The following is a 12,765-nucleotide window of genomic DNA, read 5'->3' on the forward strand; positions in this document are numbered from 1 at the left end:
CAAAAACCGCCAAAATTTCCTCCAAAATGCCTGCCGCCGTCGCCTCTTCTCCTGCTACTACTAGCAAGGAGACCGCTCAGTCGGTTGCTGTCCTCGAGGACCTCTTCAAGAACCTTAACGTCTCCACCACCCCCGATGAGGCCATCGCCGCCGCTGGCAACCTCGCCACTCTCTTCAGCGGTCCCATCCCCGAGCAGGTCCTCCCTGTCAAGGCCGTTGAGAACTTCAAGAAGGGTCTCGGCAACAAGAAGGATGCCGTCGCTCGTGAGCGTGCCCTCCAGGGTATCCGTGCCATCGCTTCCCACCAGTCTATCGCTCCTGGTGTTGAGCCTCACCTCGCCTCTCTGATCGGCCCCGTTCTGGCTGCCGTTGGTGACAAGCAGGTCCCCGTCAAGGAGATGGCCGAGTCTACCGCCGCTGCCCTTGTTCAGGCTATCAACCCCAATGCCGTCAAGGCCATTGTCAACCCCATCCTCGAGTCTCTGCAGAACGCCCAGAAGTGGCCCGAAAAGATGGCTGCCCTGAAGTGCATTGAGATCCTCATCGAGTCTGCCCCCGCTCAGCTCTCCTTCCAGGTTCCCGCCATGATCCCCGTCATCTCCGAGGCCATGTGGGACACCAAGGCCGACATCAAGAAGGCCGCCTACTCCACCATGGAGAAGGTCTGCGCTCTGATTGCCAACAAGGATATTGAGCGTTTCATTCCCGAGCTCATCAAGTGTATTGCCAAGCCCGAGAACGTCGCTGAGACCGTTCACTTGCTCGGTGCCACCACTTTCGTTTCCGACGTCACTGGCCCTACTCTCGCCATCATGGTTCCCCTGCTGGACCGTGGTCTCGTCGAGCGTGAGACCGCTATCAAGCGTAAGTCCGCTGTCATCGTTGACAACATGTGTAAGCTGGTCGAGGACCCCCAGATCGTCGCTCCTTTCTTGCCCAAGATGTTGCCCGCCCTGAACAAGAACCACGAAACCCTTGCCGACCCCGAGGCCCGTGAGAAGACCAAGCAGGCCCTTGACACCCTCTCCCGTGTTGGTAACATCGTCGATGGCAAGATCCCCGAGATCCGCCGCGATGGTGACATCTCCACCGTCTCCGCCATCCTCAAGGAGATCCTCGAGGAGAAGCACAAGGACACCCTCAAGACCCACGAGGTTGTCATCGACTACGTTGCTGCCATCGCTGGTCAGCTCGTCGACGAGAAGGACTCTGACGCCACCACCTGGATCCAGAACGCTACCTCCTACCTCGTTGCCATTGTCGGTGAGGCTGATGCCAAGCCCATCGCTGAGACCCTCCGCAAGAAGGCCTCCCCCGAGGCTGCTGCCAACGACGACATCCCCTCCGACGAGGAGGACGGTGTCGACCTGTGCAACTGCACTTTCTCCCTGGCCTACGGTGCCAAGATTCTGCTGAACCAGACTCACCTGCGTCTCAAGCGCGGTCAGCGTTACGGTCTGCTCGGTCCCAACGGTTCCGGCAAGACCACCCTCATGCGCGCCATCAACAACGAGCAGCTTGAGGGTTTCCCCAAGAAGGACGAGGTCAAGACCGTCTACGTCGAGCACGACCTGGACGCTGCCGATACCGAGCTGACTGTCATTGGCTGGACCAGCAAGAAGCTGCAAGAGGTCGGTCTCACTCTCTCCGAGGAGGAGATCCGCAACGCCCTGGTCAACGAGTTCGGCTTCCAGACCGCTCAACTCGATGGTCTCATCACCTCCCTCTCTGGTGGTTGGAAGATGAAGCTCGCCCTGTGCCGTGCCGTCTTCGAGAAGCCCGATATTCTGCTTCTGGACGAGCCCACCAACCACTTGGACGTCAAGAACGTTGCCTGGTTGGAGGAGTACCTCAAGAACTCCCCCCTGCACCTCCATCATGGTGTCTCACGACTCTCGCTTCCTTGACCACGTCATCCAGCACGTTGTCCACTACGAGCGCTTCAAGCTTAAGCGTTACCGTGGTACCCTCTCCGACTTCGTCAAGCGTGTCCCCTCTGCTCGCTCCTACTACGAGCTCGGTGCCTCCGACATGGAGTTCAAGTTCCCCGAGCCCGGTTTCCTTGAGGGTGTCAAGACCAAGTCCAAGGCCATCATCCGTGTCAACCAGATGTCCTTCCAGTACGAGGGTACCCCCAAGCCCCAGATTCGCGACATTACCTTCCAGGTCTCCCTGGGTTCCCGTATTGCCGTCATTGGTGCCAACGGTGCCGGAAAGTCCACCCTGGTTAACGTCCTGACCGGTGAGCTGATCCCCACTGCCGGTGATGTCTACCAGCACGAGAACATCCGTATCGCCTACATTAAGCAGCACGCTTTCGCTCACATCGATCACCACCTGAGCTCCACCCCCTCCGAGTACATCCAGTGGCGTTTCCAGACTGGTGAGGACCGTGAGACCATGGACCGTGCCAACAAGATCGTCACCGAGGACGATGAGAAGGCCATGGACAAGATCTACAAGGTTGAGGGTACCATGCGTCGTGTCGTCGGCATCCACTCTCGTCGCAAGTTCAAGAACACCTACGAGTACGAGATCTCTTGGGCTCTTGGTGACAACATTGGCATGAAGTCCGAGAAGTGGACTCCCATGATGTCCAACGAGAACACCTGGTTGCCTCGTTCCGAGATTATCGTCTCTCACTCCAAGCAGGTCGCTGAGGTCGATCAGAAGGAGGCCCTCGCCTCCGGTCAGTTCCGCCCTCTGGTCCGTAAGGAGATTGAGCAGCACTGCGCCAACTTCGGCCTCGACGCCGAGCTGGTTTCTCACTCCCGCATGCTCGGTCTGTCCGGTGGTCAGCGTGTCAAGGTCGTCCTTGCCGCCTGCTCTTGGCAGCGTCCCCACGTCATCGTCCTGGATGAGCCTACCAACTACCTGGACCGTGACTCCCTGGGTGCTCTGTCCAAGGCTATCAAGTCTTTCGAGGGTGGTGTTATCATCATTACTCACTCCCGTGAGTTCACTGAGAACCTGACCGAGGAAGTCTGGGCCGTCAACGACGGTCTCATGACCCCCTCCGGCCACAACTGGGTTCAGGGTCAGGGTTCCGGTCCCCGTCTCGACGCCAAGGGTGACGATGAGGAGGACAAGTTCGATGCCATGGGTAACAAGATTGTCACCGAGAAGAAGAAGAAGCTTACTGGTATGTTCATCCCGTGTTTACCACATATACAAATAATCTCGATCTCGATTGATGCTAACTTTATTTCCCAGGCTCTGAACTCCGCAAGAAGAAGAAGGAGCGTGCCGCCCGCCGCAAGCGTGGTGAGGAGGTCTTCTCCGATGAGGATGATATCTAAATTAGCCGATAGAAGAGAAGAAAATTGGGTTCATGGTGTTTATGACATGTTGATGAATTTCTTAGTCATTGCTGAGATAAAAATACATTTCTGGCTGTTCATATAATTGTTGTTTCCTTCGTAGTTTCTGCCTTGGCTTGAGATGTAAACGATTAGCAATAACTTGAAGTTTCCTGCTTCAAGTTCTTGGTACTAGTATTCCAACTTGACGGATCGATCGTGACCTGCTACTAGTATTAACTGATGTGACTATTTGGGCAGATGAGCCTGGAGACTCACTGGCATCACATGTCCTCCAGTGGCAGGTGGTGCCCAGGTGGGTGACTGCGGTGCTTCACCTTCATCTTGAATATAACCCAACTTGCCATATACCAATTCATTCGACGTACTCCGCTTGGTTGTCAATATCTTATTCTTCTCATGGTTTATTGCGATGATGTGCGAATATTGACACCTTTGCGTGGAACCTTGACTTATCTCATTCCTCGTTGCCTACTACCTTGGTCCGGTATAGTAAGCAGTATGCTGCCGTTGGAAAAGCTCACCATGATGGCTCCAGGTATTATACAAACGACTATTGGACACAATCCAAGAGACGGGATCACATATAAAGTCAACAAAAAGCAATACCATGATGGGTAGCAACAAGGCGTTTTTCCCGGCAACAACTTCAACTCCACCCGGTTGCTTCCCTCTTGCCTCATTCGCACTTCTTCACTTCTTCACTTCTTCACACCTCTTCACCCCAAATCAATCCTTCTCTCAAAATAATTCACGGCCTCGCTGTCATTGTCTAGTGCTTTAACGGGCTGGCCCAAGAAGCCATGGATTCAGCTGTGAGTTCCAACTCGAACTATCTCTATCTCCAACCACGCACTAAAGCATTCAGGACCCCGGACCCGACGAGCTACAGAAAGAGCAAGCCCAGACCAAAAAAGTCACCCTAGATCAAATGGAGTCGTCAGCAACACCGAGCTTGAACTTGCTGGTAAGCATATACTCCCACCTCCCTTATCACCATGCAATGGCTGATAACCAACTCCACGATCCAGGACTGTCCCAATCTTTGGGATCCATCTTTAGAAATCGACCTAGACACGCTCTGGAGCATCGATCTGACAAACGTCAATCTAGGCCCCGATCCAGCACCAACTCAAGCTCAGCAGCAGGACACAGTCATGACAGGGACTGCCGATCCAGACCAACAGTCCGTCTCGCGAGCACACGCCCAGCCCAAGCCCCAAGCCCAGAACCAGAACAAGACGGCAGCCCAAAACGAAACAGACAGGGAATGGAACATATTCATCGGGCAGACGATTCCGGACAGACTGCAATTAATAGAGCAATACAACGCCCAGTATCGAGCACACGCACAGCAGCACCAACAATCCTCCTCTACATTCACGCCAACAATATCAACAGTGACACCAACTCCGAGGAACCAGCTCGACGAATTACTCAACAACCCCCACCCTTCACTACAACCAAAACAACCCCAACCCCCAGCCCGAAAAGAAGCCCTGGAAAAAGAAATCAACGCTCTGGCCCGCCGTCTCGCCCTTGAAAAGGACTACCTCTGCGAGCGCCATAACAGACTTATCTTCTTCAACCAGTGTCTGGCGAGTCTGCGGGAGATTCTTCAGCATGAGCGGTTGCAGGGCAATAAGAAGGTTGGGCTCGAGGAGTGGATTGCGGATATGACGGATCTGGTTCATGATTTACGAGCTGCTATTGATGGGGATGAGGAGTCGGTTAGGGAGATTGAGGGGAGATTGAAGGCGGTTTTTAGGGAGTTGAGTGGGTTTTCTGCATAGAGAGTGGTTGTCGAGAGGGTTTGGTTTGGTTGTGTTGCGTTCGAGTGGGAGGCCATTTGTCTCTTGTTATTTTAGTTTTCTTACTTCTCTGTATCGTTGAGGGTGTTTACCAGTGCTACCAGGTGTCGAGTTCCAGGTGTTGATAAGGATGTGCTGTAGTATCTTTATCGATGGCATAAGGTTGCGATTTGGGAACGTCCTAATAAAAGTCTTCGGTTTCAAATTACTCTTCCCGGTTCTGTTTGATGCTCGAGGGGCCATTAACTGATACCCCCTCCAGCATCATCTACTACCGCTGGTCTCTATAAACCTCGACTCTTCCAAATACCGATCCATCTCAACTGCACACCACGATTTAAAGAAAGTATTTGGTGTCATTTCTCATTCTCATGTCCCCTCAAATTCCTGCATCCAGAGACTCGTGAGTATATGCTACTTCCAATGGTCCCCAGTCTAAACGACTAACATGCACAGGGAGTTTCATATCACATACATACAAGTTTCCAACGGCCCGGGAGATATCCTCCACGACCCTTTCCAAAAAGAAATACCTACTCCCGAGGTCCAACACCATGCCGTAACCCCGCAAATTTTCGACGGTTGTGTCTTCTTATGCCGAACCTCCACGTAAGAAGGCCAAGCCACCCCAAGGCGGCGCGGGAGGCTTGGCGGCAAACTCTAACGATTATCGTTATCTCGCCGAAAGCCAAGATCCATTCACATATCACATAGAGACTCTCACTGAATCGGTGCTGGAAAGAGCTGGTAACATCGCTTCGGATAACAAACTTAAAATCCTACAACTTGACATCTTGCACCGGATTGCTGATCTCGCCGAGAGGAGCAGAAACGCCATGCCTTTTAGTGCCGTGGAGAAAGACTCTGTGATTCGACTCGCGGGTATGGGTTTATGGCTCGCAGTGGTTCAAAGATTCCTATGAAGAATTGTCAGAGCATAACAATCTTTCAGATTGTTTCGGGATTTCGGATGAGGAGTGGGATAGTGTACGGAGCGCAACCGCCTTTCTTGACGAACTTGCATATGTCGCCGAAACAATTGCGGATCTGAGTTGCTTCGCTGACATGGAAATAGCGTGTAAGAAGTTGAGAAGTCTGCTTGTGAGCGTTGCAACTATTTATGATGGGCTTGAAGAGTATGCTTACCTTAGTTGCTGATATCTGACGTTATTGCATTTCAACTGGTATGCATTCGGGTTGTTCTTTTCTTCTATCGGCAACAGCGAAGTTTCATGGTCTTGATTTCGAGTGAGATTATTGCAGTTATTCGGACCAAATTGGAACACAGATCTTGGTTGTTTATGGGGAATCGGAACGTCAGCAGTAATCCTTTTCATCGTGTTCGTTTTCTTTTCCTGATTTCTTTGATTGGATAAAGGGAAAAAAAAAAGTTTTTGCATTAGGTAGCTCGGAAAAGGATTTGATTTTTCTTCACTCCAATCACCGCGAATGCGTACCCTTTTAGGAGATACAAATTTAAATAGTTCCAAATCCCGATGGTCTATGCAGTGGAAATCAAATAAGCTCGAACTTACTGCCTCACACTACGCCAATGCTTCATGTCGCTCCCCAAAGTAAGTCTCGAGACTTTCTAGCCCATGAATCTCATATCAGACATTAACTCCCCAGCGGTGATCAAATTGTCCCAGGGATAATTCCAGTTGTGCTTTAGTTTGTTCCCATAGTTCACCTTTTATCTCTGAATATTCAATATGTCGAAGCGCCGCTCGCATCACATAAGCCCGACTTGGAGGTAATGACTCAACCACAGATATAGGATGCCCATTCTGGGTAGCCGCAATATCCTCCACGATTTTCACAAGGGTATCTAATGCAGAGGAGGATGTCTTGTGCCATTCTTCAGGAGACTTATGTCGACAATGTGACATATGTTGTACTTGGTTGAGAATTTCCCAGTGTAGGGTGAAAAGAGCCCTAGTACAGTCTTAGTCAGAATGATGATATTTAGATCAACAACTTGCAAAACCAACCTGATAAGTATTGCGTTCGCTGTACAAAACTTTCCCCACTTCCCTTTGGATTGTTCCATCACGATAGTTAAAAATGTACGGAGTGTAGAGTCGAGTCCGCCAAATTGTATCAATTTGGCATCAATATCAGTGAGCTCGATTGCTTTGAATACTTGGTCTAGTAGCCAAGCTGCCTGTGCTATACAGGCATACCCCCCATTCCTCATTGATGCCTCGGCGGTATCTGTAGGCTGGCCGGGTTTGAATTGATTATCGTCTTTTGATGAGTATGTCTCCCTTGGTAGTTGTGCTTGAACATCCGGGAATCTTGCCGCAAAAGGCTGATCAAAGTCATCAAGTTCACAGAAAAAAGTTCTATACAATGGGTCAGATTTTCCTTGGATCTAGATTTGCTAGATTCATACCTTTCACAGATTGCGATTCCCCACCATGTATTTGCTTCCTCTTCGGCTTGGAGGAATTCATTGCCTTCCAGCTTTGTGTTTGGATTTGACAAGTGAATACGGCACGCATAGCCCATCCTTGCACATAGGCCTATGGACGATAAGGCATTCTCCACTTTTCCATTTGCATATTCATACGTGGCAAGAATAATTCCAGTTTGAATAAGATGCAGCGACGGTGGTGATGACGAATACACTTGCGTAAAAATTGTCTTCGCCACTAGATAAAGTGAAAATTGATCGAACGAGCTTTCGTCATGCCCTGATTTCTCGGGATAATATGTAGTCAAGGACATAGCCAAAAGTAGAGTAGAAAAGTCGGCGGAGGGCGGTGCCCCAAAATCGAGCAAGTTGTCGTGAAATCGTGAGCGCGATATGACAGGAATAAACGGATGTATACCTTGGAAGTATTGAGCACTAATATCATCGACAAACTGGCCGGTTTCTCGGATTATTCTGAGAGTCTGTAGGTAGATGGTGGAATCTAAATTCGTCGGGTCCGACGACAGAACATCCGCTAGGGTGTTTGAAACCAGGAGAGATGAACGGATTATCGGATTATCGGTTATCAATGCCGATTTTGATCTGACTTGAAGGAGAATTTTATCATCCCCCGCAGCATATTGACAATCTAGGTTTTTTCTATTAAATGTGTTAATCTAAGATCGCCTCCGGGTTGGAATGACTCACAACTTGCAGTAGCCACAGCAAGGCTTCACTTTATCACATTTCTTCTTGCGCAGTTTACAATTCACGCAAACTAATACTTTCATTTTTCTGTCGCCAGGTTTAAACACGCTGAGTTATATAAAAATGAGATTAAAGATTCAGATAGGAGAAGGTCCGACGATGAAACCCACTTAAATATTACAAATCGATGCATAGGGACAAAATTGGCCTAGCGGCGCCGACAAGTGGGTCCAAATTGTCGGCCGCCAGTGGGCCTGCTCTAAAGTTCTGAATGAAAACACATCAAGGCTGTCGGACTAAAGCGCTGTCGGAGGACGAGCGGCCGCTATATGACTGGGTCTTAAATATCTGATGGGGCGAGATTCAAAAACAGTCATAAAATCAGAAGGATATAAAGATGTGATGATATCCTGAACAAATAAATTCAGCAATTCTCCTTCACAATTCTGTTCTCAATTCTTTGCTACATAGAACAACCAGATGTCGATCGAAAAAGCACAATCTTCTGTCACCGAGGAAAATTTTCCTCCAGAGGGGGGTCTCCAAGGATGGTTGTGTGTTGTGGGGGCAACATTAGCCCTTTTCTCTACCCTCGGGTTCTTGAATGCGTGAGTACTAGTTTCGCATTCATGAATGTTAGTGATACTCACCCCCAAACTAGCATCGGCGTCTTTCAAACAATCTACCAAGAAACAACACTCAAGGAATATTCCTCATCGGAAATTTCATGGATATTTGCAGTCCAATTGTGCCTCATGTGGGCTCTTGGTCCACTCTACGGGCGTGTCGTTGATACATACGGCGCAGCCCCGGTACTAATTCCATGCAGTACACTTTGTGTTTTCGCTCTTTGCATGACCAGCCTTGCGGAAAAGTACTACCAAATATTCCTCTCGCAAGGTCTTGCTTTCGGCATTGGTGCCGGAGGTGTCTTCTGCGCCTCGTTCGTTTGCGTCGGGCAATGGTTTGTCAAAAGGCGTGGTCTAGCGATCGGCATTGCGAGCTGCGGTTCTAGTATAGGTGGAGTTTTGTTTCCCATCTTTCTGGATAGAATGGTGAAAAATGTTGGATTCTATGGGGCGGTTCGGTATACGGCTTTGTTCGTTGGGGTCATCCTGGCTGCGTCTTGCTTCCTGGTTCGCGCACGATTACCTCGAAAGACTTGGAATCGCGAGACTCCGTGGCTCGATGTGACGCTATTCAAGCAGAAGCAGTTTGCCGTCTACACTTTGGGGTCATTTTTTGTCATGTCAGTCATTAATATTGCCTCTTTACGACGAATAGTATCTTTTCTAACACTTTACAGGTGGGGGCTTTGGGGTCCGTTTGATTTCATTTCGACCATGGCTCAAGCGCGGGGCTTCTCCCCCACGCTTTCTCTTTATCTGATCTCCATTATCAAGTATGATGAGCCGGCCACTTCCAGTCTTTCAATCTTAATTCATTAATCTAACCGCCAAACACAGTGCCACCTCCATACCCGGCCGAGTGCTCCCGCCGTACCTCGCCGATAAAATCGGCCATTTCAATGTATTGACTATCTGTGCTTTACTGACAGGAGGTTCGATGCTTGTTCTCTGGCTGCCATTTAATTACTATCCGTCTCATGTCGGCATCATTATCTTTGGTCTTGTCTATGGATTCGTTAGTGGAGCGGTAGTGAGCTTGCTAATGCCGTGCGTTGCCAAGTCTGGCAGCCTCGATACATTGGGCCAACGATTCGGAACCTATCAAATGGTAATTTCTATCAGGTAAGCTAAAACCTCCTTTTTGTGACGAGGATTTTTCACTCACTTCGCTCCCAGTTGCCTCACGGGCCTACCGATCATGGGTAGTATTCTGTCCCAACAAGGCAATGACAACTTCGCTGGTCTGCAAATCTTCGCCTCCGTGGCAGCACTACTTGGGGGTGGTCTCATCGCATACTCGACCTATTTACTAGGATCTAGCCGTGGGACCCGAAGAGTGTGAGCTACGAAGAATCACTTTAATTGAATGGGCAGATGAGCGGCTCAAAAGTGCCGGGTATTATACTTGCCCGGCGCAGGTGGTAAGACAAGCTCTCGGGGGATTCGAAGATTCGAGAACCTACCCACCAAATACCACTCGGGGGCCATTTTCGCCTCATCCGACATGACACCAGAAAAGATTTTCGTCATTGTGGGTGAGACAAGACAATGTGAAATTGTCTTGCGATTCGGGTCTATCTTTCATTTACTATGCCTCCGGTTTTGAAAGCGCCAAATCAGGGGTTGGGGTTATGTCCTATCTATCACAGGCACTTTCATGTACTAGTATATAAGAAATTATGATCCAACACTGTGCATGCGATAATTCTGAGAATTTTATTACAAGTGGGATGAAATAATAGTAGTATACAAAGTCAATCAATGGTGGCTATCCTACCAGAGGTCCAACCTTGACATCAGTTCTCCTTCGCAATTCTGACATCTCTTCTTCCTTTTTCTGGGTCTTACGCCGCTGCGTCAACATTGTTTCGTATCTCTTTTTGCCTCCAAATTTCAACTTCGTGATCATATCAGCCGCCTGGCCACGAGTAAGTCCTTCCTGGCTGACTTTTTCTGTTCGGATGCGAGCTCTGTTCAGCATCTGAATTTGGGAGCTTGTCGCCGGGTTCTGTCGCCACGCTTTCCGGGAAGAAATATAGTGCTCTTCAAATTTACTGCTGGCAAAGGTGTCACCTGCCCGTACAGTCGTCTCTAGATCCGGCCCGGAGGCGATATGTCGTGGCTTGGTGAATGTGGGTTTCTCGGTGACAGGGTCCTTGAATTTCATGACGTGGCGCACGGCAAATCCATCTGTTCCCTTTTCTCTCTCAAGAGCTAACCATCCACTTGAGTCCGACAGGATATACTTATCATCGCTGACACGTACCCATGAATATCGGCTTAATGACCTGATATGCTTTTCGTATCGTGTGTCACCAAGAAGATCGTAGATGCTGTCGTATTTGGTGAACTGTAACTGCACGTCCTCGTCCAGTTCATCTTCCACGGGCGAAGATGGCTCCAGCAGGCTCTCTTCTTGCTTGCTTTCTCGTATCTCTTTTGCGGTGGTATTGTCTAAAACCTCATCTGGGTCAAGGCCAAATAAGGTTGGGGTAGACAAAACTCCTGTTTCCAAGGATGCTACCATGTCAATCACATGGCAATTTTTCTTTCCAGGGAATAAACGCAGCCCTCGTCCTATCATCTGGATGAGAAGATTACGAGACCGAGTTGGTCGTGCCATAACAACGCAGTCGATATTTGGGATATCAGTGCCCTCTGTGAAAAGACCACAGTTCAAAAGCACTGGAAACTCTTGGTTTTTGAAAGCCTCTATTTGCTCCGCGCGGACATTTTTGTGGGTGTTGGAAGTGATGTATCGAGCATCAATCCCCTGCTCGCGAAAGGTCGCAGTCAGCTGTTGCGTATGCTCGATATCCACGCAAAAAACAAGCGTTGATTTTCGATCCTCGGCATTAGCCATCCAAGCGCGCACGGTGATGTTATTTGTGTTCAAGGTATTGACCGCTTTTGACAGTGACCCGAGGGCGAAATCTCCGAAGCTGTCCTTCTTAACTTTAGAGAGATTCGCTCCAGATTTTACGGTGGTGAACACCGCATCGGCCAACCAGTTATCTTCGATCATGTCCACGTAGTCCTTGTGGTAGACAATATGGTCAATTGCGGCTCCCAGCTTGAGTCCGTCAAATCGTGAAAATGTCGCTGAGACGCCAACCAACACGGGGGCATTGGGGGAAGGCTCACTCAGCCCGAAGTGGGCCAGAGCATCCAAATAAGACCGCGCGACAATGTGATGCGCTTCATCTACCAAGATGAGCTTATAATCAGCAGGGTCAAATTTCGTAATACGCCCACGAGCAAGGGTCTGCACCGAGGCGATGATGATATCCCCATGCCCTGTAGCTTTATTATTTCCCATCTCGATCTCGACTGAGAGGTCAGGGTAAGCAAGGCGGCAATGCCTCGCAGCTTGTTCAACCAGTTCACGTCGGTGAACAATGATCATGGTTTTAGTTGCCCTTGCATCACGCGGCGGTATTCTGTTAATGAGTTGTGTGAAGATGACCTATAAAGAATATCAGTATCGTATCTTAGGAAAGGGCTAGATAATTGAATATCAAGTTAACGAACAGTTTTCCCAGCACCAGTAGCCAGCGAAATTCCTAGTCTTCGATGTCCCTTGTCCAAGTATTCAAGAACTGACTGTATGCATTCTTCCTGATAGTCGCGCAGGACAATACTGCTCGATCCCGGCAATGGCGGTGGCACCCCTGAGTTGAAACGTACATGTCGCAGGTAATGCGGTGGTACAAATCTTACTGGATACCTCCGTGGCCGCGCAATCGACAGCAGCCCGAATCTGCGTACGAACTCCATGCGGGTTGCAAGATCTAGGGCTGGTAGAGATGGAAATAGAAACCCCCGAATATCAACGGCGCCGCTGCAAACTGTGCAAACACCCTCTCTTATCGCGATAACCA

The 12,765-nt window shown here is 49.5% G+C and overlaps 4 protein-coding genes across 4 annotated transcripts; 2 read left to right on the forward strand and 2 right to left on the reverse strand.

Moving 5' to 3' along the window:
• Positions 1 to 26: 26 nt before the first annotated feature.
• On the forward strand, positions 27 to 3,299 carry N7533_012197 (putative translation elongation factor eEF-3; the record flags this gene model as incomplete). The annotated part of the gene is given in 3 exon segments (XM_057108847.1): positions 27 to 1,846; positions 1,857 to 3,142; positions 3,214 to 3,299. 3 exon segments carry the CDS (start codon positions 27 to 29, stop codon positions 3,297 to 3,299), a joined length of 3,192 nt encoding a protein of 1,063 aa, XP_056953948.1.
• Positions 3,300 to 4,777: 1,478 nt separating this feature from the next.
• N7533_012198 (uncharacterized protein) lies at positions 4,778 to 5,014 on the reverse strand (the record flags this gene model as incomplete). The annotated part of the gene is made up of 1 exon (XM_057108848.1): positions 4,778 to 5,014. The coding sequence occupies one exon, from the start codon at positions 5,012 to 5,014 to the stop codon at positions 4,778 to 4,780; it is 237 nt and encodes a 78-aa protein (XP_056953949.1).
• Positions 5,015 to 8,735: 3,721 nt separating this feature from the next.
• Positions 8,736 to 10,226, forward strand: N7533_012199 (uncharacterized protein; the record flags this gene model as incomplete). The annotated part of the gene is made up of 5 exons (XM_057108849.1): positions 8,736 to 8,863; positions 8,917 to 9,504; positions 9,562 to 9,657; positions 9,722 to 10,006; positions 10,061 to 10,226. The coding sequence occupies 5 exons, from the start codon at positions 8,736 to 8,738 to the stop codon at positions 10,224 to 10,226; spliced, it is 1,263 nt and encodes a 420-aa protein (XP_056953950.1).
• Positions 10,227 to 10,652: 426 nt separating this feature from the next.
• On the reverse strand, positions 10,653 to 12,661 carry N7533_012200 (DEAD/DEAH box helicase; the record flags this gene model as incomplete). The annotated part of the gene is made up of 2 exons (XM_057108850.1): positions 10,653 to 12,350; positions 12,416 to 12,661. 2 exons carry the CDS (start codon positions 12,659 to 12,661, stop codon positions 10,653 to 10,655), a joined length of 1,944 nt encoding a protein of 647 aa, XP_056953951.1.
• Between the last annotated feature and the right edge of the window lie 104 nt (positions 12,662 to 12,765).

Source organism: Penicillium manginii, assembly GCF_028828005.1.
Source record: "Penicillium manginii strain IBT 31320 chromosome Unknown utg000009l:1.0-3297300.0:1.0-3298630.0, whole genome shotgun sequence".
Classification (NCBI taxonomy): Eukaryota; Fungi; Ascomycota; class Eurotiomycetes; order Eurotiales; family Aspergillaceae; genus Penicillium; species Penicillium manginii.